Below are 26,218 nucleotides of genomic sequence, written 5' to 3' on the forward strand. Positions count from 1 at the left end.
GTATTAAACACTAAGAGCCCTGAAACAGCGACAGTGGTGATAGTATGGTGTGCGGCACTGTGGTCCTAGGTTCAAATCTGGCCAGGGACAACACCTGCATTGAGTTTATATGCTTTCTTTGTCATTATTCTTCACCTGCAGATAAGGAAGACGCATAGTGAAAGAGAAGTTTTCCAAGTCCATGCAGATGTTGTTCTTGATCAGATTTGAACTTCGGACCCCAACACTGCAAACAGGGGTGTACCTAAAGGCTCAGGGGCCGAGTGCAAAAGTTTAGCTCTTTTCCACCACAGAAATCTCGCAGTATTCCCGTGCGGTCATTTCACGAGATTTCTGTGGTATTTCGGTCCCGTGTGACGGCAGCCTAAGGGCGCCCACCCACTGGCGTTTGCGATTTTCGTGCGTGAAAAACGCTGCGTTTTCGCTGCGTTTTTCGCCGCATTTTTTGCCGCGTTTTTGCGGCGTTTCCATTAATTTCCATTGACTTTCATGGGTGCATTAGGTGAAAAAAAAAGGACACATATGCAACTGACAGTTCCTATGTTAAAAATCGCAACGCAACGCAAAAAAAAAACGCCAGTGGACAGGAGTACATTCAATTCTAATTGCTCTTGAGAAAAAACGCAAAACGCAAAGAAAAAAAAATCGCCAGTGGGTGGGCGCCCTTAGGGTGTGTTCATGTTTTTGTTGTACTTTAGAACCACAATTAAGAAAAACACATATATTTAAAAACCACCAACATAATTAAGAAGCTGCAAACACTATTAATAACCACATGTGTTTCTGATGCGTTTTTTTTAATTGTGTGGAAAGAGTGAAAATATATACAGTATATACAGAGGGATACATAACTTATACCAGAGATAGATAGATAGATTTGAGAAAGATATAGAGACACACACACTATATCTATATATACACATATATACACACACACTTTATACACTGTGGCAATGTCTCTCAGGGGGTGGGGTCGGCAACGACACTCTGGACTCCAAAAGTGCATAAAAACTTACTTCAGTCTTTATTTAAGGTATGTTCCAGGCAACAAAGAAAAGCTACACAAAAGTCCATGCAGAAAACAGATGCAACGCTGCACCACGCAGGTTGCTCAGATGGATTCCTCCTCAGCTTGTCTGACTCCCTGGAGCTGCATGACTAGGGTATTACGGAGTCGCCGGGCACTGTGACCTATCCCCACCTCCCTTTACCTCCATACCTTACAAACCACGCAACACCAATATTGGATTAATTAATGGCCACAGCAGCCACATTTATTTTAACAACAAACATCAACAGTAAAATAACCAATTTTAACCGCAGATAACCTGGGAAGGGATCCCATGGAGCCCTACCCCCGGACTGTCGCCTTACCAGAAAAAACTGGAAGTAGTTGTGCCTGTCACCCGTCGCATGGCGGACTCGGGCAACACTACTTCCCTACAAGTGCCCCGGCCGCAAGTCGACAGACACAGGGGCCCGGCACTCTCCACTTCGTCTCAGGTCGCCTCATCCGGACCCTGAGGACGGCTAGCCATAACCTGGCTAACCCATCCCAAAACCACTGCAAGGCACCGCCTTGCTACTCCCATAGGCGACAGTTCTAACAAACAGTTTACCGAGGGGAACGGAAGCTATCCAGCTCCCTGTTACCCCCTACTACCCCCACTTTCTGACTCCACGGGACCCCTCCACAGCCAGCACGGCTTGACCCCCTCAAGCCTGCGCCGCCCGCCACAACAACAACGCTCGCTCGATTCCTTCCTGAATCCCCTCCATCCATAAATCTGTCCCTATCTCGTTCAGATGGACCCCATCCGACCTCCAGTAGTTGCCTATACCCCGTTCCAAATCAATATGCCTAATGGCCAAACCCCCTCGCTGCCCAACGAAGCGTGAAACTTCCCTGTTCAATTTGATTCTGGCTTTGTCTAACCCCTTAATTGATCTCACCCCCTCCACGTTTTTCTGGGGACTATCTCCGACCAGACTATTTTTATTTCCGGGTATGACAACATCAATCTAAGTATGTCATACCTTATGTCTCTAGATAAGTCTCTGAACGGTCTCTGCCCCAAATCATTCCCCCCGGCGTGCAGGACCAGTACGTCCGGCACTTTATCCAACTCTATTCCTCTTTCCACTTCTTCTATCACCCTACCCCACAGCATCCCCCTAATCCCAATCCACCTGAGTAACGCCTCACTCTTAGCAAACCGAAGCTGTCTCCCGTTAGGCCTAACCCTAGCCCGCTCAGCCCCCCAAAAAACAAAAGAATGTCCTAATATCCACACTAAAGCTTGAGGACAACCTGAAAGAAAACAAAACAGAACAAATCACAGACAAAATAAAACCACTTTTCTATTAATAAACAAAAATTTTTAATTTTTTAATTTTTTTATTTATTTATTTTATTTATTTATTTATTTTTTTAAATATTAATTTCTTTAAATACCTTACAACTCTTAATTATAACAGGTGTGGTCGTACATATGACCTAAATCGTGCCGAGTCCCAACGCCCTATCCTTCTCACCGCCTGCTCATCCATACCCTGGACCGTGGCCTCCGTCGCTGCCCCAATTCTGAAGGATTGGGACCCAAACTGCGAGCTATCAAAACCTGCCTCCTCTAACGCTCTCTTAAAAACCGCCGTGAATTGGAAACGCGACAAAAATTGCCCGTCCCGGTGTCGAAACAATGGACCGCTACCCCCCCCTGCAACTTGACTATAGTTATTGAAAGCTCTAATCGGGCACATAACAGCCCCTGCGACCTTTCCCAACCGTACCAGTTGTCCCCTCCCCTCCTGATCTGTCTTAGACCGTCGCACAAAAATTTCCAGTCGATCCTCCACCAACCTAACGTCCTCCCTCTGCACTCCTCCCCCTACCGCCTTGCTTGGTGAAACTAATTCTCCCACCCGAAAAGCCCCAAAAAACGCCAGGGAAAAAAACGCTTTAAACAACAAACGCTCAAAATTTTCCCCGCAAACCGAGTCTATGGCCCCCCCCAACCTTTCTAAGATGCCAAAAGACACTGGCCTTCTCGTATCTGGCCGCCCCTTCCCTCTCCTAAAACCCTTTAACGCCTGTCTTACAATAAAATTTTTTGTCACGTCTACTACCCCTTTTAGTTTACACCCAAATGCTACCCCGGCCATAAACCTGTTAACCCGCCCCAGTGTCCACCCTTCCCTGGAACCCCTTCCCAACCAGCTCAGTAACATCCCCACCCTATCATCCGACGAACAAGCCCCCCCACATTGATCCATCCAATCCTCCCACTCCGTCCACGCAGCGCTATACGCCGCTCTCGTCCCCCGAGCCAGTGATTGTGAAATCAAGTCCCCCACTGCTCGCTTACCATGTTCCAGAGCTGTTGAGGGCACCGCCTCCCCGTCTGCTCCGCTCCCGGCGCCAGCGTCCGGAACCGCTCCCACTGAAAGCGAGAGAGAGCATCCGCAATTGAATTATGGACTCCTGGAACGTAAACCGCTACTATCCAGATGTTCAGTGCCAGCGCTTCAAGTACTAAGTGCCGCAATAAATTAACAACTGGGGGAGATGAGGCCGTCATATTATTGATGACCTGCACAACCCCCAAGTTGTCGCAGTGAAACCTCACCTTTCGATCCCGAAAGTGAGCCCCCCAAAGCGCCACCGCTACAACTATTGGAAATAGCTCCAATAGCACCAGGTTCCGAACCAGGCCCTCTCGCTTCCACTGTTCTGGCCATTCGCCAACACACCACTTGCCCTGAAAATAGGCCCCAAAAGCTGCCCCCCAGCTGCGTCCGTGAACAGCTCCCAGTCTGCGTTTTCGCTGACTTCGGCCATCATAACCGACCTGCCGTTGTAACGCTTCAAAAAAGCGTCCCAAACCGCCAGATCGTTTTTGTGTCCTGATCCTAACCTAATAAAATGATGGGGAGCGCTCACCCCTGCCGTCGCTGCCGCCATCCGCCTGCAGAAGACCCGGCCCATAGGCATGATTCTGCAGGCAAAGTTAAGCTTGCCCAGCAAGGATTGCAAACGTCGCAACGTGACTTTTTTGGCGGAACGCGCAAACTGCACCTCCCCCTGCAAATCGCGCAATTTATTTTCCGGCAGTCGGCACTCCATTGCATCTGTATCGATGAAAATGCCCAAAAAACTAAGGCAGGTTGTGGGGCCCTCCGTTTTTTCCGGGGCCAGCAGTACACCAAACCGCTCTGCCACCCACTGGACCGTACCCAGTAGGGTCGCACAAAGTGGCGACCCCCCGGGACCAACGCACAAGAAGTCATCCAGATAATGGATGACCGATTGTACTGCCGCGGTATCCCTTACCACCCATTCGAGGAATGTGCTAAAGGCCTCGAAGTATGCGCATGAGATGGAACATCCCATAGGCAAACAGCGATCCGCGAAGAATTCTCCCTCCCAAAAACACCCCAGTAGTCTAATGCTCTCAGGTGCCACCGGCAGTAGGCGAAAGGCCGATTCAATATCGACCTTTGCCAACAAAGCCCCCCTACCGTATTTTCTAACCCACCGAACGGCCGCATCGAATGACGTATAAACTACTGAACAAATGTCAGGGTCAATTCCGTCATTCACCGAGGACCCTTTTGGATAGGATAGGTGGTGAATTAGCCGAAACTCATTCGGCTCTTTTTTCGGCACCACGCCAAGTGGCGACACCACCAAATCCGGAACAGGGGGTTCGGAAAAGGGGCCGGCCATGCGGCCTAGCCTCACTTCCTTCGCGAGCTTCTTCCCCACCACCCCCGGGTGCTCCCGCGCCGAACGCAAATTTTTAACCGAAAAGGGGACCGCGTGAGCCGGGGTTGGGATAACAAAACCGTCTAAAAAACCGTTCAACAGTAATTCCGCCTTTTCCCTATCTGGATATTTATTTAGAAAGGGTGCCATCTCTGCCACCCTCACTGGGGTCATCCCTTTTTGGAACACCCCCTGCACCTCTACCCCGACCTTTTTTGAAACATCTGACCGCCCCGTGGGACTGGGCGCTACAATGGGAACATGCATGCTTGAACTTGCATGTCGCCCCGAATTTACATTGGCCTTCATTGAATTGCCAACAGAATCCGGGCCGATTCCCTCCAGCCTGCCCTCCTTGTCCTGATCCGGAAGTAGAGGCCGAGCCCGAAGACCCGGCGCCTCCTTGAAAGGGATGTCCTAGCCGTGCCGGGGCCATCACCCTCAGCCACAGCCCGATATCTTTTTGGTCCCATAGGGATGCATTGACCACCCGCGGGGTAGATAAATACCCGTGGATGGTCAATAAAAGTGATTTTAAAAATAATGGAGCATGAAAAAATCTGAACCATGCTCCATTTTCGTGCGGGTCTCCCACGGGCTTCTATTGAAGCCTATGGAAGCCGCCCGGAACCGCAGGAGACAAAAATCGGAATTTACTCACCCGCTCCGGATCTTCCCTTCGCCGCGGCGTCATCTTCTCTCCGTCGCGGCCGGATCTTTTTTCTTCGGGCCGGTGCATGCGCGGGGCACGTCACCGACGTGCCTTGCGCATCCGCCGAGCCGAAGAAAGAGGATCCGGCCGCGACGCAGAGAAGATGACGCTGCGGCGAAGGGAAGATCCGGAGCGGGGCGAGAGGTGAGTTTATTCTTATTTTTATGCCTCATGTCCGCGGGGCAGGAGGGACCCGCTACGGATTCTCCATGGAGAATCCGTAGCGGGCCTGATTTTTCCCGTGGACATGAGGCCTTACACTATTATTAGATCTCCACCGGATTGTCGGGATTATGCGATGTCTTACACTAGAGCTCCTACACATCTGTCATACATTTTATTGGATTCCAGAATGGCAAACCCTAAGTCCCTCATCCTGAAGGTTTCTCCACTGGGCATAGGTTTGGGGAAGGAACATTGAGCCCTTGTATCCCAGGTGGTGGCATTGACCAACATCCAAAGGAGACCCCATTCTAATATTTTCTGAGGTGCCTCCTCACTACATGCAACAATATTTTATGTTAATTGGTTCATTACTGGAAGCCAGTGAAAGACACAACAGCCCATTATAGTCTGAACAATACATTTGTATTCCAACCCATCTCTAGGGCTGTTTCCACCATAAAAGATAATATGATCTACACTAAATGTTACTGAATGTTGTCTAATTTGTACCATATGGCGGTGGGCGGGGGGGTGTTAATTCATACGACTAGAGCTCATTACTTTTGATTAATGGAAAGTCAACTTGTGAAACTGGAACTTTTCCTGTTAATGACTTACATCCCGACATTGTGCTTTTTTTTCTTTGCAGTAACATTTTAACCTCTTCCCATCCAGAGGCATTACAGCCCTTAGGGAAACCAGTTGTATTTCTTACACTTATGCTATACATCAACTAAATTTGGGATTTACGCATCTCTATTATCTTTAAATTAGGATTAAAAGCCCATTTACACTGGACGAGTATCGGGCAAACGATGCCCGACACTTGTCCCTGTGTGTCCACGCTCCCGTGCTCCTGCATGGGAGCTAGCACAGCTGGCTGGGTCGCGGAGCAGCCAGCGGGCAGTGCAGGAGATTTCCCTCCTCTCGCTGCTTGCCCCTCTCCATTGAGATACACAGCGGCCGTTCACTATTGAACGGTGGCTGTTTAAACTTAACAATGAGCGATAAGCTTCATCGCTTATCTTTTATGGAGCAGAAGCACGGGAGCAAGGAACACAGGGACGAGTGTCGGACATCGTTTGCCCAACACTCGTCCAGTGTAAATGTGCCTTAAATCCCTTAACTGAAATCTGCAGTCATTGTCTCCTTGACAAATTATGAGCACATGACCTTTGGGGAGGCTGTACAGTGATGAAGTTAAAGTAATCTGTGTTACTGGTGAAGAGTCTGAGGGATGGTAATCACAATTACACACTTGACTATAGCTGTCGGTTTATAGCTCTCAGTGCTGGTCTCTCTGCCAGTGTCGGTTCAGCACTTGCAGTTGGTAATTGTAGCTGAGGTTTCCTTATTTGATTAGCATACCTCCCTCTGGCACTCATATTGCAACAGCTGGGTAGCACCACTCCAGGGATCCGAGTTTCACTCTCTCTATTACAGAAAAATACAGCTCTCCAGTAGCATGGGGGCAGCTCACACCTCACAAGGCTCTCTGCAAAAATGGCTGAGCCACACCAGAGCCCGGGAAGGGGCCTGCCTTTTATATTCAGCCAATCAACGAGCAGCTCACTCCCTGTTAATAAACAGCAACAAAGTTAGAGTAAAAAACGCAGTCATGTGACCTCTTTGAAAGTTCTAGAAGAAACATATGTAAAGTCCAGCAATAATATACATGCCACCTTGCATGGGTATTTAGCCACTTACATATGCTTTGTGTTATAAGAAGCTTTTTCAGCGTTTTGCAGGGCTATATATGGAAGCCTTTCTGGTGTCTTTAAATCTCCTTGACCCTACTATTGTTTAGTCACTTTTTCTTATTTAAAGTTTATCTTAATCGGATGATGATTAAGTCATGTAGCTACACGGAGGGTAGGGGTTGCATTTGCAGCAGGCCTTGGTACAGGAGGGGCTCAAAGAGAATAAGAGTGGTATATCAACATATTTACATCCTATATAGTGTAATGAACGATGGCTTTGGGCTGGCACTTCCTTAACTGGGACACCCTGGGTACGGGGTAAAAAAAGCTAGGGTATATGACCCTTGTGCAAAAGCTTAATGATGCCATTACTGTGTGTTAAAGAATTTTTAGTGTGTCTATTTGCATATTCATTTCACTGACATTGAGCGCCATTGTGTCTAAAACAGAAAGACTCCAGCAGGTAAAAGAGCACAAAACTTGTATCACTGAGCATCGTGCTGATGGGAGGTCAGAATTTGGTGTAGGCAGCATGAATCGCTGACCCCTTCCTCTCAGGCTGGTGGAGATAGATTAATGGTTTGAGCAATGCTATCTATGTGCTCCCCGGGTCCTCTGATACTTGTTAATGGTCTTCATGATGAACTGCTGCTGCTCTGAAGGCCAAAGGAGGTCCAACGTACTACTAGAGGGATGACTAGATGTCTCTAATAAAGTGTCCATTCAGTGTAGATAAACTCTGTATAATCATTCCCTCCCTTGTAAGGAAAGCTGATCTAATTAAAAATTCTCCTACTGCAAAGAACATTTTTGCGGTGACATCATTGAGATTCCAAGAGGAAGGGAAAGCGTGGCAACTTCTCTTTGTAGTATTCTCATATTGAAGTGGATTTTTCATCTAGTACCAACAATTATTTTTGGAGATTCCAAGTCAATTCACAGTAACCAGAGACCATCAATGACAACCACAGACCGAGCAGATGAAACAATAGAAGAACAATACAAAAACTGCATAGATGGCGAACACATGTGAAAACGTTACCCAAATACACAGTTGTGGGTGGACCACATGAAGACCATCTGTGCACAATGGGCTATTAGTATTGTCACTACTGAATTCTATACTGACATGCAGAAGTCCTGGGATAGCGGTATGTAAAATGATGATGAGGTGGCGATCCCTCAGGGGACGGCTTGGGATCGCCCATACCTGTAAAAGTGGTGAGGTGTTATCTTGTGAGGTTGAACACTGGCTAGTGTGCTCATGGCGCGGCGACACAAATTATCAGAGTTTGCACGGGCATAATGCTGGGTGCCAGACAGATGGGGCATTCAATTTCCAAAGTTTTGCAGGCATTTAACATTCCTCAATCCATAGTGCCATGTGTGTACCGGGAATACATCATTGAAGGTATTACCACCCACAGTGATAGGGCAGGAGTTGCCCACGGTTGCTTAAAGATCCCAACCGGCAGCATCTAGCTATAATAGTCTGTGCAAACAGACAAGCAACATCCACATTCAGTGCTGGAGGCATTACACACATATCTCGCAGGTCAGTGAGGCGCTCTTTAACTTGCATGAGAGGTGAGAGCAGAACTAACTGGACCCTAGAAGGCTGGCAACATGTGGCGTGGTCCGATGAGTTATGGTACCAATTCTTTTGGGCTGATGGTAGGGTTCACGTGTGGTGCAGACCCCATGCAGCAATGAACCTCAGTTATCAACAAGGCACTGTGCAGGCTGGTGGTGGTTCCATACCGGTGTGGGGTTCTCATGGCATGGGTTAGGTTCACCTAAACATGTCAATGACCAATTCCTGCTACATTTCACTGCTTGGTGACCCTTTGCAGCTCTTCATGGAATTCATGTACCCCACAATAATGGGGTATTCATCAGGATAATGCACTGTGCCATTGAACCCAAGTTGTCCACAATTGGTAGGAGGAGCATTCTGGAGAGTTCCTATGAATGGTGCAGCCACACATTTGCCCGATATGAGTTCAATCAAGCATTTATGGGATGTGCAAGAGAGGTCATTCACACCTGGGAACTACACCTATGAATACCACATAGCTGTGGGGGCTATTCAGATGGCTCAACATCCCTCCAAATTTCTATTGTCCACTTGTGGAATCAATGTTGACATTAATTTGCTGCACTTCGTCGTGAGTCCAGGTCCGTTTGTAGCCGCACATTGTCCTCCGTTGCATTAATTATATTGTATAATTTTGTGTCATCTGCAAATATTGATATTTTGCTGTGCAGCCCCTCTATCAGGTCATTGATAAATATGTTGAACAGAGTGGGGCCTAATACTGGACCCTGTGGCACCCCGCTAGCGACTGTGGTCCAGAGTATGAACCATTTATTACCACCCTCTGCTTTCTATCATTGAGCCAATTTTTTACCCACTTACACACGTTTTCACCCAATCCGAGCTGCCTCATTTTGTATATTAGCCTATTATGTGGCACGGTGTCAAAGGCTTTAGAGAAGTCCAGATATACGAGATCAATAGATTCTCCCTGGTCCAGCTTAGAGCTTACTTCATCGTAGAAACTGATCAGATTTGTCTGACATGAGCGACCCTTCATGAATCCATGCTGGTGAGGAGTTATTCCCTTGTTTTCCTTGAGTTACTCATCGATGGCGTCTCTCAGAATCCCCTCGAAAATTTTTGCCGTTGCTAAAGTGAGACTTACTGGCCTGTAGTTACCAGCCTCACTTTTGCTCCCTTTTTTGTAAATTGGAACCATGTTGGCAATGCGCCATTCCAATGGTACTATACTATAGTGTCTAGAAATATTAGTTATAGCGGCCTAGCTATCTCGTCACTTAGTTCCCTTAGTATCCTTGGGTGTAATCCATCTGGGCCCGGCGATTTATCAATTTTAGTTTTCTTTAGTCGCTTCCGCACCTCCTCCTGCGTTAGGTATGAGATATTTTGTGAGGGGTTCGTTTTATTCCCCTGCATCTCGTGTGGCATTTCCTTTTCGTTTGTGAATACACTTGAGAAGAAACTGTTTAGTAGATTTGCTTTCCCTTCGTCATCATCAATGATTTCTACTGCATTATTTTTTAAAGGGCCAGCACTCTCCCTGCAAATCCTTTTGCTGTTAATATAGTTGAAGAATAGTTTCTGGTTGTTTCTGCTCTCTTTTGCGATCCGTCTTTCTGCTTCCTCCTTGGCAGTTTTGATCGTATCTTTGCATATTTTGTTTTTTCCCCTGTATGATTTTAGCGCTTCTTCGCTGCCTTCTTGCTTTAGTAGTTTGAACGCTTTCTTCTTTTCGTTTATTGCCCCTCGTACCGTCTTGTCGAGCCACATTGGTTTCCTTTTAGCTGAGTTACTTTTATTTTTGAAGGGAATCAACTGCTCACATGAGGTGATTAGGATCCTTTTGAACTCCTCCCATTTGTCCTCTGTACTGATATTTTTGAGGACGTTGTCCCAATTAATGTTACCGATAGTAGTTCTAAGCTCATCAAATTTTGCTTTACTAAAGTTTAGTTTCTTTGTCTCTCCCTGATAAGGCTTCCTATTGATTGACAGCTGGAAGTTGATTATATTGTGGTCGCTGTTCCCCAAGTGCCCCTCAACCTGCACCCCCTTTATACGGTCCGGTTTGTTGGTTAGTACTAGGTCCAGAATGGCCCTCCCTCTTGTTGGTTCCTGCACAAGTTGGTTCAGGTAATTGTCTTTAATTACTCTCAAGAACTTATCACCCCTGTGAGATTTGCAGGTTTCCTTCTCCCATGTTATATCTGGGTAATTAAAGTCCCCCATGATAATTACTTTGTTGCGCTTTGACACCTCTTCTATCTGCCTTAGTAGTAAGTCTTCAGTTTCTTCTGTTGCTTTTGGTGGTCTATAGAAGACCCCTATCAGGATTTTGTTATTTTTTCCTCCCTGTATTTCTACCCACAGAGATTCCACCTGTTCGTCTCCTACCCCTATATCCTCCCGTAGCCTCGGCTTCAAGTTCGATTTGACGTACAGACATACCCCTGCCCCTTTCTGGTTCCTTCGGTCCCTACTGAAGAGATTGTACCCCTGCAAATTGACCGCCCAATCGCACTTATTATCAAGCCATGTTTCCGTAATTCCGACTATATCATAATTTTCATCAGTCATTCTCGCTTCAAGCTAACCCACTTTACCAATCAGACGTCTTGCATTCGTGGTCATACAATTTATATCATTTTTTTCGTTTTTTAACTTTGTTTTTTTGCTATTCGTACTTATGGCTGATCTATCAGTTCTAACTGTACTAACCCCACCCCCTGCTCAACCCCCATTCCCTTTGCTTGGACCCGGATCGCTAGTTACACTGGCTACCCCACTATTTCTCATTTTACCCTCTCCCCCCCAGTCCCTAGTTTAAACACTCCTCGTGCCTTCTAGCCATCTTATCCCCCAGCACAGCTGCACCCTCCCCATTAAGATGCAGCCCGTCCCTACGGTAGAGCCTGTAGCCGACAGCAAAGTCAGCCCAGTTCTCCAGGAACCCAAATCCCTCCTTCTTACACCAACTCCGGAGCCACTTGTTTACCTCCCTAAGATCCTGCTGCCTTTCTAGTGTGGCTTTAGGTACAGGTAGTATTTCCGAGAAAACTACCCTGGAGGTCCTTGCCCTGAGCTTGGACCCTAGGTCCCTGAAATCATTTTTGAGGGCCCTCCATTGACCTCTAACTTGTTCATTGGTGCCAACGTGCACGATGACCGCTGGATCCTCACCAGGCCCTCCCAGTAATCTGTCAATCCGATCCGCGATGTGTCGAACTCGAGCGCCAGGAAGACAACACACCGTTCGACGATCCCGGTCTTTATGGCAGATTGCCCTCTCTGTCCCCCTAATAATTGAGTCCCCCACCAGTAGAACCTGTCTAGCCTGCCCTGCACTCCCCGTCTCACTGGAGCAGTCATCCCCCTGGCGTTCAGAGGGCATGTCGTGCTGCAGCGGTGCTGGCTCTGTAATGGCATCGCCCCCATCTGCCAACGTTGCAGACCTGTTGAGTTGTACCAGTTCAGGACCAGCCTCCCTGGATCTATTCCCTCTACGCCTCCTTCTATCTGTCACCCAGCTGACTGCCTGCTCCCCCTGCTCTTCCGTACTACCATCCGCCCCCGCCTCTACCCCAGCGAATGTCTGCTCAGTGAGCAGCAAACTCCTTTCCATGATGTCAATGGCTCTCAGTGTTGCCAGTTGCTCATTTAGATCCAGAATTTGGGCTTCTAAATGTGCGACGTGCATGCATCTTGCGCAATAGTCTGCACCCTCGATTGGCTGATCAAGGACCGCATACATTGCACAAGTAGAACACTGGACGACATTGCCAGGCATGGAGCTCATCATAATGGGGATCTACAATTTACAAAGGATGGTGAGGGAGTACGTAGCCGATCGCTCGACCGTCCTCCGTGACGCCTCTGCCCCCTACAACTACTGGGTGTCGAAGCTGGACACGTGGCCTGAACTCGCGCTGTATGCCCTGGAGGTGCTTGCTTGTCCTGCGGCTAGCGTCTTGTCAGAGAGGGTGTTTAGTGCGGCTGGGGGAATCATCACAGATAAGCGTACCCACCTGTCAACCGACAGTGCCGACAGGCTAACACTCATCAAGATGAACAAAGCCTGGATTTCCCCGGACTTCTCTTCTCCACCAGCGGACAGCAGTGATACCTAAGCAATACGTAGGCTGCACCCGCGGATGGAAGCTACGTTCTCTATCACCATCCAAAACGGGGACATTTCTGCTTCATCAATCTGTGTCTAATATTCCTCCTCCTCCTCCTGCTCCTCCTCCTGAAACCTCACGTAATCACGCCGAACGGGCAATTTTTCTTAGGCCCACAAGGCTCACTCATATCATTTTTCTAAACAATGTTTATACGTTTCAATGCTCATTAAGGCGTTGAAACTTGCACCTGAACCAATTTTATTTTAACTGGGCTGCCTCCAGGCCTAGTTACCAATTAAGCCCCATTAACCAAAGCGATTAATGGGTTTCACCTGCCATCTTGGTTGGGCATGGGCAATTTTTCTGAGGTACATTAGTACTGTTGGTACACCAATTTTTTTGGGCCCTCGCCTACAGTGTAATCCTAGTAATTTGTATGTTCTTCGCCTGCACTCATGGTACAGCAAGGTGTGTGGGGTTGGCCTACACTTTTGCTACATAAATGTAACTGGGCCCTTGTCTATACTGCAGCTACTGAAATGTGAAAGAGACTGTTATCTCCCTAAACTGCTGCAATGGGAATGTTACTGGGGCCTGTCTAGGCTGCTACTACTACTGAAATGGAACTAATACTGTGCTCCCCCTATACTGCTGCTTCAGAATTGTTACTGGGGCCTGTCTATACTGCTACTACTACTGAAATGGAACTAATACTGTGCTCCCCTTATACTGCTGCTAGTGATATGTTACTGGGGCCCGTCTAGACTGCTACTACTACTGAAATGGAATTAATGCTGTGATCCCCCTATACTGCTGCTTTGGAATTGTTACTGGGGCCTGTCTGGACTGCTACTACTACTGAAATGGAACTAATACTGTGCTCCCCCTATAATGCTGCTAGTGATATGTTACTGGGGCCTGTCCCTAATGCTACCGCTGAAATGTTACTAATTCTGGGCTCTACCTATACCGCTGCTAATGCTATGTCAATGGGGTGTGGAAACAGAGGCTTCCCAAAGACATGATGGTGGCGAGGCCATTTCCCACCTTACTGTTAAGGTGCATATAACCACGGACACGTAGTGCCTCAAAAACATCCCCCTCCTCCTCCAACAATGAAAACATTCTTGGCAAATACCTTTGCATAGGTCCGTCTGGTGGCAGTCCAAGAATTTCACCTTTACCGACACAACAAAAGAGCCCCCCCACCACCACCACCACCATCCCCCCGCCACGGCCCACTTAATCCTGGCCACATTCTGAAAACCAACTAAATAAAACCACGCTACTAGGTCCGCAGTCACCACCACATTACCACCAACGCGGTTACTGTTAAGGTACATATTACCAGTCTGACTGGGGCATGCACTGTGGGCCGAAGCACACCTGTATTGTGTGTGACGTTAGCTCTGCTGAGCAGGGCACTGCAATGGGATGCATTAATGTACTGCCGAAGCCCACCTGCATTTAATCTGATGTTAGCTTTGCTGTCCAGGGCACTGCAATGGGATATATTTATGTACCGCCAGTGGCTTCCTGGCACCCACCCATGCTGTCGGTCCACACGGAGTTCTAACTGCATGTGTCTACATATAAAGAACCCCAGTCTGACTGGGGCATGCAGTGTGGGCCGAAGCCCACCTGCATTAAACCTGACGTTACCTCAGCTGTGATGGGCAATGCAATGGGATATATTTATGTACCGCCGGTGGGTTCCAGGGAGCCACCCATGCTGTGGGTGCACACGGAATTCCCATTGCGGAGTTGTACCTGCCTGTGACTATTTATAAAAAAACCCGGTCTGACTGGGGCATGCAGACCCCTTGACAGAATGAATAGTGTGTGGCACATGGGTTCCCCATTGCTATGCCCACGTGTGCAGCTCTTAATGGAGGTGGCACAGGATTGGATTTCTCATTGCTTCTGTACAGCATTGTGGGCTATCGCCCGCCCCTTTTAAAGAGGGTCGCTGCCTGGCCCTGCCAACCCTCTGCAGTGTGTGCCTGCGGTTCCTCCTCATGGCAGACACACTTATAAATAGACATGAGGGTGGTGTGGCTATGAGGCCAGCGTGTGGCATGAGGGCAGCTGAAGGCTGGGCAGGGACAGTTTGGTGTGCGCTGTGGACACTGGGTCGTGCGGGGGGTTTGGGCAGCATGTTACCCAGGAGAAGTGGCAGTGGAGTGTCATGCAGGCAGTGATTGTGCTTTGTTGGAGGTAGTGTGGTGCTTAGCTAAGGTATGCATTGCTAATGAGGGCTTTTCAGAAGTAAAAATTGTTGGGAGGGGGGGGCCCACTCTTGCCGCTATTGTGGCTTAATAGTGGGACCTGGGAACTTGAGATGCAGCCCAACATGTAGCCCCTCGCCTGCCCTATCCGTTTCTGTGTCGTTCCCATCACATTCTTGAATTGCCCAGATTTTCACAAATTAAAACCTTAGCGAGCATCGGCGAAATACAAAAATGCTCGGGTCGCCCATTGACTTCAATGGGGTTCGTTACTCAAAACGAACCCTCGAGCATTGCGAAAAGTTTGTCTCGAGTAACGAGCACCCGAGCATTTTGGTGCTCACTCATCTCTACTGATAACATTTTAAGGATGTGCCAGGCCTTTTGCTAGATGCCCTATTTGTAAAATAGCCATTCTGTCAGCTAACCGGCCTGAGTCTGCTGGTAAGCCGGCATAGCTATCAGGGTCTATTCACATGGTGGCAAATTGCATTTTTGATCACAACTTTCACAAATCCTTTTTTTTTCTGTGAAAATCAACACAAAACAAAAATGCAACTGGCCGCTCCATGTGCATAAATCTTTTTGCAATTTTAGGAATTGATGGTGGGAGGGAAGGGAGTACACAATGAAACCCCTGCCTTGGGCAGCAAGAGAACATGTCCCACCCTGTAAATGGATGACCTACACAAGTTATATTCCCTGTACCAGGTAGCGCCATGCCCAAAATGCAAACATCAGAACATGTGGTAACAACGCCATCATTAAATTTCTGGAATGGGATCCCAGACTATGGAAAAGGGAGCACAATGGCTCCGTGCAGCCACACTGCCTTCTGTAATATAAGATCGCCTACCACAGCGATTATAAAGCTGCTCCCTGAGCCTCCTGAGCCCCCAGGACAGGGAGGTCTGTAGCAAGTGCTCCATCCTGCATCAACCCCAATTAGCTGTAATTAGTCCATCGGAGTGCAGTGGGTTCGGGCATCCGTTTAGGTGCTGGCACCAGTCCTGCCTGACCAGGCTGACCCATGACATTATCAGCCTATCAACGTAACGTAGACCATATGGCCAATCCACCTATGAGTTCCCATGTTCTCTCCGTGGTTGGGTGGGTTTTCTTGTAGTCCTATATAACATAATATTTTATCATCATGAACTCTCCCAAATGACAAGTTGAGCTTTGCTCTATCTGTACAGCCGTAAATATATATCATATTGCCCTTCAACACGACCCACCCTTGGCCCGAAAGCCCATAATCACCCCTTATCGCCCTTTTACTCATGACAACAATGAATGATATGTGAGCAGATGTCCTATCGCACACCTTATATACCGAGCCCACCACATGTCACTTCCTTCATGGGCTACGCACTGCCAACATCAAAATTAGGAGGTGTCATTATAATGTGACTCCACAGTGTAGGTAGAGTTATTATTACAAATGATCTTCTCAATTTGAAACACTTGTAACTCAAATTTAAAGGGGTTGTCTGAGTTTTAACATCTCAGTACAACCCGTTACCTGTGTATTAGCATAAGAAATACTGATATACTCATCTCCCGCTGTGTTCCGCACCACTGCTTGGTCCTCCACACAGCTCTGCTTCATGCACATCACACGCACCACACACAGATCTGTTACATGTAAGTCACACACACCACACACAGCTCTGCTACTTTAGTGTCACACACACCACACACACATATCTCGGCTACATGTGCGTGTGACACACACACACACACCACACACACACAGCTCTGCTACATGTGCGTCACACACATCATACACAGTACTGCTACATGCGCGTGTGGCACACACACCACACCGTACACAGCTCTGCTACATGCACATTACACACACCACACTATACACAGCTCTGTTACATGCGCATCACACACACACCACACATAGCTCTGCTACATGCGTGTCACACACATCTTACACAGTTCTGCTACATGCGCGTGTGGCACACACACCACACCATACACAGGTCTGCTACATGCACATCAAAAACACCACACTATACACAGCTCTTTTACATGCACATCACACGCACAACACATAGCTCTGCTACAAGCACTTCACATACACCACACACAGCTCTGCTACATGTGCATCACACACACCACACATAGCTCTGCTGCATGCGCGTCACACACACCACACACAGCTCTGCTACATGAACATCACACACACCACACATAGCTCTGCTGCATGCGCATCACACAACCCACACACAGCTATGCTGCATACGCGTGTCACATGTACCACACACATCTTTGCCACATGCATGTCACACACACCACACGCAGCTCTGCTACATGCGCATCGCACATACCACACATAGTTCTGCTACATGTACGTCACACACAGCTCTGCTACATACACATCACAAACACCACATACAGCTCTGCTACATGCACATCACACATACCACACACATCTCTGCTACATACATTTGTCATCTGCCTCTGCTGCTTTAGGAGCTGTGATGAGGTCACTGTCATGCAATAAGGGGCGGAGCTAAGAGTCGTTGAGTGATCACATGACGGTGACATTATCATGCTGCAGTAAGGCTCTGGATGTTTTATGCTGTAGGACCTGCTGCTGAGGGGGGAAGGGTTAATGGTGGCTGCTGAGTGGGGGTGGGTAATGGTGGTTGCTGAGGGGGGGGTTAATGGTGGCTGCTGAGGGGGGGGGGAATGGTGACTGCTGGGGGGGGGTTAATGGTGGCTGCTGAGTGGGGGGTGGGTAATGGTGGTTGCTGAGGGGGGGGAATGGTGACTGCTGGGGGGGGTTAATGGTGGCTGCTGAGGGGGGGATTGGTGGTTGCTGTGGGGAGGGGTTAATGGTGGCTGCTGGGGGGGTTTAATGGTGGATGCTGGGGCCACTGTGGGGGTCACTATTAGGGCTCGTACACACAAGCGTAATCGTATTTCAGTCGCACAAATACGCTGCGTTTTTGTGCAATCGAAAATCGCTTATGCCTGCATATTTGGTTACGCAAAAAAACGCAGATGGGCCCCTGAGATGGTGCGCAAATATGCAGTGAATACACAGGTTTTCTGCGCATTCACCAGGTATTTGCGCGGCCCATTTACTTTAATGGCCTATTGGGTTGAGCAGTATGCAACAAAATAGGTGATACTGTGTGACAATATACATTATGTGAATGAACTCATTGACATCAATGGCCTCTATTCACTGCATATTATGTACGCAAATACGCTTGTGTGAACGGGCCCTTACTATACTGTCTTACAATCGGCCCTTTGAAGGTCACCATAAACCTGATGTGGCCCTCGGTGAAAATGAGTTTGACACCCCTGGTCTAGTCTGATGGTGTTGAATGCCCAAGAAGGCTGTGAATGCAGCCCACAGGGGCGGACTGGCGGTTTACTGTACCTGGAAACTCCCCAGTGGGCCAGCCACTGTATAAAAGAACAGCAGCTGCCCGATTACTGCTGTGTGTGACTGTACAGAGACAAGGGGCAGGAGCCCGGCGGTGGCCACTTACGGTTCAGTCACTGTTGTTGCTGCTTCAAGTTATAAATGAGTCACTGAAGAGGATAGCCAATAGGGAGCCATGCTGGCCAAGTCTAAACCAGCCAACCCCTTCACTGGTCCCGCAGTTAGTAGTTTCGCCTCCAACCACCTGGAGGCATCAGAATGTACTCAGCGGAGCAGTTGGCGAGCCGCCTGGCACCGTTGTTAGCTCCTCTCTAATTCTCTCTTGGGCTGCAGCTATGCCAGCACTCAATGCCCGGCACCAGTACTGTGAGTGAGTCTATGTGAGTTAATGAGCGGGCGGCCTAGTGCAGATAGTAATTAGCAGATGAGCCAGGTCCTCCAACCCATCTGCATTCATTTAGAGGTCATCAGTTCTGTGCGGACTCTGATTCAGGGGGTTGTTAATTGATAATTTGAACCCGAAGGGTACGTTTATACGTATGACTTCTTCCTCTAAAAACGGTGACACAATCCGTGGCTTTCTGCATTTATCCATCTCAATGGGCAAATCATGTTTGATTAGTGTTTGTGCATCTAATGTGCCGCCCGAGACAAGTCTTCTTCTTCCAATGTGGCCTGGAGAAGGCAAAAGGTTGGACCTCCCTGGTCACGTCTGTCTTTGTCATCTTCTGGACTCTCTAGTGGATACCGGCATAATGTTAGCCAGCTTGTAGGAATGATCAGAGGGCAACCTCGTCTATCTAGAAGGCTTGATGGCAATAACCTTGTACAAGGGACTTATGTGTCTTACAGTGGACCACTGGCAGGGAGGCATTTTGGAAACAAGGAAAAGCCATAATGGTAAGCACATGTGGAAATCTGTCTGGAAGCCTAAAGCTTTCCTCTACAAACCAGCCCCGTATGCTTTTGATCAGACTGCGATTACATAAAGCATCACACAGTCTCGTATGAATGATGACTTTTTGAACCTACAAGTAAATAACCATTTTTTACGGTGAAGATCGGAATCAAGACTAACAAATAAAGGTGTCCGCTGACTTTTATGTCTTACTGTAAATGGAAACACTAAAGGTCAGGGCTATCGGCTTTCTAAGCTAACATAACAAGCGCATGAAGTTCTAGAAATCTTGTCAGAACTTTCAAGATTTGACAAAGAAATATAAAAGGAAAGCCAAGCAAAGCTTTCGGCTCCATGTGCACATCAACGGAAACACAACCGCATCCCTCCCCCATAGATAAAAATACAATTAAGATGTTGGAAGAGCCACAACTTTGCTGATAAAGATAAGACAGCAAATCTTTAGTGCAGTTGAGGTGCATCTTGGAATTGTCTTGGAATTTTTAGGTCTCCTTAAAGGGGTTGTCCGGTTGTGAACTATTGATGGCCTATCTGCAAGATAGGTCATCAGTAGTAGATCAGCAAGTGTCTGCCACCCAGGACCCCCACTGATCAGCCGTGTAAGTAAGTGGAAAGTTTGCCTGTAGTACCAAGCCTGGCCACTGCAGAGAGGACAGCGCTGTCTGCTTCCTGCAGAAATTAACTCAGTACTTGAGGGACGACTTGTATTCTTCATTGGTAACATTTAAAGTATCAAATGTATTGGAAGACTTTAAAAATAATTAATAATAGAGCGAAATGGTAAAAAATACAAATACACCATTTTGGGGGATGTTTTTACAGCTTTCATGGCACAGTAAAAATGGCATTCTCTGTATTCTGTGTGTCATTACAATTATGATGATATCAAATTTATATAGTTTTTTATTTTAGTACAACCTAAAAACATAAAATTCCTTTTTTAACCCATCCACTGTCTGACGTCTTAAGACATTCTGATTGAAGGCTGTACAGCTCTGAGGTCAGAAGACGTCCGTCAGGATATTCTTACTGTAGATTACTGGCCGCTCTGTTGTCAAGGGCCTCTCCAGCATGTCCCACACTGCAGTACTGGCTCTAGCTAGCAGATGGCGCTATTGTATAATGGCAGAAAGAGAAAGCCCCCTAGGAAACCCTGAATCCAAAAGTGGATTGCAAAGGGTTAAAAGAAATGACTGCCTATAAAAGACATGCCACAGGAATGTCTTAATAGGCCAACAATCATTGGCAGCCCTAGGGGCTTCTAGAAGGCCTCAGGATGCCATCACACCTAGACAGCACCCCTTCAATGTCATCATGGGAGCGCCATTTGTAACATTTAAACCCTTTCAATCAAGACATTGATAGCGTCATTTAAAGGGTTAACAGCTGCGGCTATTGTAGGTGGGTGTAAGCTATTAAAGACAGCCGAAACCCACTGTGTATGGAAGGAGGGGCGCTATACATAACATATACTATGGAAGTCTCTATGTTCTAAGCGCACAAGGCATATAGCGTTAGGTTGTATATAGCTGTATGGCTGGTGGTACGGCACACTACATGAACCAGGCCAGTATGTCTATTTACATGCATGGGATTTCATGAGCGCCGGAAAAAGAAATATGCTGTCAAAGAGCAGCGGTGTGACGGGTGCGGCGGGTCAGGAGTCGGCGTGACTCTTCCCCGGAGATAGGACTCTTTTATTCTGATTTACATACGACGCTGGAAAACGTTTGGGGCGAATTAGAAGAGAAAGTTAGAGGAGATTGCGTTTTCATCACTACCTGGTAATGAGGTTAGGGTAAGGCGACCAGATATTCCCAGGGTCAAAGAGGGACAAAGGGGTGTGGTCATGGGCGGGGCTTATCACCACCTACAATTTTACCTCCATTTTTATACAAAGTACAGCGCCGGTTCGAAAAAAGACAGCGAGCAAATTCCGCAGCAGTTTTGCAACTAAAAAGCAGTCAAAATCTGTACCATTGGCGCGGATTTTGACTGGAGATCAGACGTATCCGCAGCTGATCTCATACGATGCGACGCTCCCCCTCACCTCTTCCGTAGGCTTTCCGCTGTCATCACTTCCTGACTTCTGGTTCCCAGTGGTCTGTAGTGGCCTCACCTGACCAATATCACCTGACCAGGCCGCTCGGAACCGGAAGCCGGAAATCGCTGGCAGCAGGAAGCCTTCGGAGGAGGTGAGGGGGAGCGCCACATAGTGTGACATCAGCTGTGGATACACGGCTGATTTCCAGACAAAATCTGCACCAATGGTACACATTTTGATTGTTTTTTTACATGTGGCATTTGCTGTGGAAATTTCCGCCACGTGTGAACATACCCTAAATCAGCTAGAGGTATGCCGCCACGTGCAGAGTGGCTTCGGTAGTAATAGTGACCCCCCACACATGTAACCGCTGTCCTGCACACGTGTAACCGCTGTCCTGCATACAAGTAACCTCTGTCCTGCACACATGTCACTGCTGTCCTGCACACGTGTAACCGCTGTCCTGCATACAAGTAACCTCTGTCCTGCACACATGTCACTGCTGTGCTGCACACATGTCACTGCTGTCCTGCACACATGTAACGTCTATCCTGCACACGTAACCGCTGTCCTGCACACATGTAACCGCTATCCTGCACTCATGTAACCGCTGTCCTGCACACATGTAACCGCTATCCTGCAGACATGTAACCGCTATCCTGCACACATGTATCCGTTGTCTTGCACACATGTAACCGCTATCCTGCAGACATGTAACCGCTATCCTGCACACATGTAACCGCTATCCTGCACTAATGTAACCGCTATCCTGCACTCATGTATCCGTTGTCCTGCACTCATGTATCCGCTATCCTGCACACATGTATCCGCTATCCTGCACTCATGTATCCGCTATCCTGCACACATGTATCCGCTATCCTGCACTCATGTATCCGCTATTCTGCACACATGTATCTGCTGTCCTGCACACATGTAACCGCTATTCTGCACACATGTAACCGCTATCCTGCACACATGTATCCGCTGTCCTGCACACATGTGTCCGCTGTCCTGCACACATGTGTCCGCTGTCCTGCACACATGTAACCGCTATCCTGCACTCATGTAACCGCTATCCTGCACTCATGTAACCGCTATCCTGCACACATGTATCCGCTGTCCTGCACACATGTGTCCGCTGTCCTGCACACATGTAACCGCTATCCTGCACTCATGTATCCGCTATCCTGCACACATGTATCGGCTATCCTGCACACATGTATCCGCTGTCCTGCACACATGTAACTGCTATCCTGCACTCATGTAACCGCTGTCCTGCACTCATGTATCCGCTGTCATGCACTCATGTATCCGCTATCCTGCACACATGTATCCGCTATCCTGCACTCATGTATCCGCTGTACTGCACACATGTAAGCGCTGCCCTGCACACATGTAACCGCTGTCCTGCACACATGTATGCGCTGTCCTGCACACATGTATGCACTGTCCTGCACACATGTATCCGCTGTCCTGCACACATGTATGCACTGTCCTGCATACATGTATCCGCTGTCCTGCACACATGCATCCGCTGTCCTGCACACATGTAACCGCTGTCCTGCACACATGTAACCGCTATCCTGCATACATGTATCCGCTGTCCTGCACACATGTAACCGCTGTCCTGCACACATGTAACCGCTACCCTGCACACATGTATCCGCTGTCCTGCACACATGTAACTGCTGTCCTGCACACATGTAACCGCTGTCCTGCACACATGTAACCGCTGTCCTGCACACATGTATCCGCTATCCTGCACACATGTATCCGCTATCCTGCATTCATGTATCCGCTATCCTGCACACATGTAACCGCTGTCCTGCACACATGTATCCGCTGTCTTGCACACATGTAACCGCTGTCCTGCACACATGTATCTGCTGTCCTGCACACATGTAACCGCTGTCCTGCACACATGTAACCGCTGTCCTGCACACATGTATCCGCTGTCCTGCATTCATGTATCCGCTATCCTGCACACATGTATCCGCTGTCCTGCACTCATGTATCCGCTATCCTGCACACATGTAACCGCTGTCCTGCACACATGTAACCGCTACCCTGCACACATGTAACCGCTGTCCTGCACACATGTATCCGCTGTCCTGCACACATGTAACCGCTGTCCTGCACACATGTATCTGCTGTCCTGCACACATGTAACTGCTGTCCTGCACACATGTAACCGCTGTCCTGCACACATGTAACCGCTGTCCTGCACACATGTATCTGCTGTCCTGCATTCATGTATCCGCTGTCCTGCACACATGTATCCGCTATCCTGCACACATGTATCCGCTGTCCTGCACTCATGTATCCGCTATCCTGCACACATGTAACCGCTGTCCTGCACACATGTAACCGCTGTCCTGCACACATGTAACCGCTGTCCTGCACACATGTATCCGCTGTCCTGCACACATGTATCCGCTGTCCTGCACACATGTAACCGCTGTCCTGCACACATGTAACCGCTACCCTGCACACATGTATCCGCTGTCCTGCACACATGTAACTGCTGTCCTGCACACATGTAACCGCTGTCCTGCACACATGTAACCGCTGTCCTGCACACATGTATCCGCTATCCTGCACACATGTATCCGCTATCCTGCATTCATGTATCCGCTATCCTGCACACATGTAACCGCTGTCCTGCACACATGTATCCGCTGTCTTGCACACATGTAACCGCTGTCCTGCACACATGTATCTGCTGTCCTGCACACATGTAACCGCTGTCCTGCACACATGTAACCGCTGTCCTGCACACATGTATCCGCTGTCCTGCATTCATGTATCCGCTATCCTGCACACATGTATCCGCTGTCCTGCACTCATGTATCCGCTATCCTGCACACATGTAACCGCTGTCCTGCACACATGTAACCGCTACCCTGCACACATGTAACCGCTGTCCTGCACACATGTATCCGCTGTCCTGCACACATGTAACCGCTGTCCTGCACACATGTATCTGCTGTCCTGCACACATGTAACTGCTGTCCTGCACACATGTAACCGCTGTCCTGCACACATGTAACCGCTGTCCTGCACACATGTATCTGCTGTCCTGCATTCATGTATCCGCTGTCCTGCACACATGTATCCGCTATCCTGCACACATGTATCCGCTGTCCTGCACTCATGTATCCGCTATCCTGCACACATGTATCCGCTATCCTGCACACATGTAACCGCTGTCCTGCACACATGTAACCGCTGTCCTGCACACATGTAACCGCTGTCCTGCACACATGTATCCGCTGTCCTGCACACATGTAACCGCTGTCCTGCACACATGTAACCGCTGTCCTGCACACATGTATCCGCTGTCCTGCCCACATGTATCCGCTGTCCTGCACTCATGTATCCGCTATCCTGCACACATGTAACCGCTGTCCTGCACACATGTAACCGCTGTCCTGCACACATGTAACCGCTGTCCTGCACACATGTATCCGCTGTCCTGCACACATGTATCCGCTGTCCTGCACTCATGTATCCGCTGTCCTGCACACATGTATCCGCTGTCCTGCACTCATGTATCCGCTGTCCTGCACTCATGTATCCGCTATCCTGCACACATGTAACCGCTGTCCTGCACACATGTAACCGCTGTCCTGCACACATGTAACCGCTGTCCTGCACACATGTATCCGCTGTCCTGCACACATGTATCCGCTGTCCTGCACTCATGTATCCGCTGTCCTGCACTCATGTATCCGCTATCCTGCACACATGTAACCGCTGTCCTTTCTTTCTGCAGATGGAGGAGGCCTATAACGAGATAGATGATATGTTTAATCACCTGCTGGGGGAAATGGACCTGTTAACGAAGGTGAGTTCTGTCTGTCGGAGGGCCACATGGTCATGGAGACTGACACAGGCGAGCCCCACACAATCCCACGCAGAGACGATCCAGACTGCATAAATATTGACAAAGGGAATTTCAAAGGGAATAAATTGGTGCAGTCTGTTTGGCATCCTCTCCGAAGAAACATCCGTGTGACATCATAGCAGCAAACTGGAAGGAGCAGCTGCACCGCCGCCACCGCACCACCACCGCCACCACGGAACTACTCTAAACGCCGGCCAAGTTATTTAAGCTTCATCCACTAATGTCATCACATACTAACGCCTCTGTGAGCAGGAAAATACGTGAAAACCAATTTATTGTGCAAGAAGTTGCCTCTCCTCAAATCTATCTATCTATCTATCTATCTATCTATCTATCTATCTATCTATCTATCTCATATCTATCTATCTCATATCTATCTATCTATCTATCTATCTATCTATCTATCTATCTATCTCATATCTATCTATCTATCTCATATCTATCTATCTATCTCATATCTATCCATCTCATATCTATCTATCTATCTCATATCTATCTATTTATCTATCTATCTATCTATCTCCTATCCATCTATCTATCTATCTATCTCATATCTATCTGTCTCTCTATCTATCTATCTATCTCCTATCTATCTATCTATCTATCTATCTATCTATCTCCTATCTATCTCATATCTATCTATCTATCTCATATCTATCTATCTATCTCATATCTATCTAT

The 26,218-nt window shown here is 48.1% G+C and overlaps 1 protein-coding gene across 2 annotated transcripts in view; it reads left to right on the forward strand.

Moving 5' to 3' along the window:
- Positions 1 to 26,218, forward strand: part of APBB1IP (amyloid beta precursor protein binding family B member 1 interacting protein) — a 137,221-nt gene that overhangs the window by 22,104 nt on the left and 88,899 nt on the right. For both annotated transcript variants that reach the window (XM_066585670.1, XM_066585671.1), the window contains exon 2: positions 25,406 to 25,477. In XM_066585670.1, coding sequence (XP_066441767.1) covers positions 25,406 to 25,477 — 72 coding nt within the window. The remainder of the gene's footprint in view (positions 1 to 25,405; positions 25,478 to 26,218) is intronic.

Source organism: Eleutherodactylus coqui, chromosome 12, assembly GCF_035609145.1.
Source record: "Eleutherodactylus coqui strain aEleCoq1 chromosome 12, aEleCoq1.hap1, whole genome shotgun sequence".
Classification (NCBI taxonomy): Eukaryota; Metazoa; Chordata; class Amphibia; order Anura; family Eleutherodactylidae; genus Eleutherodactylus; species Eleutherodactylus coqui.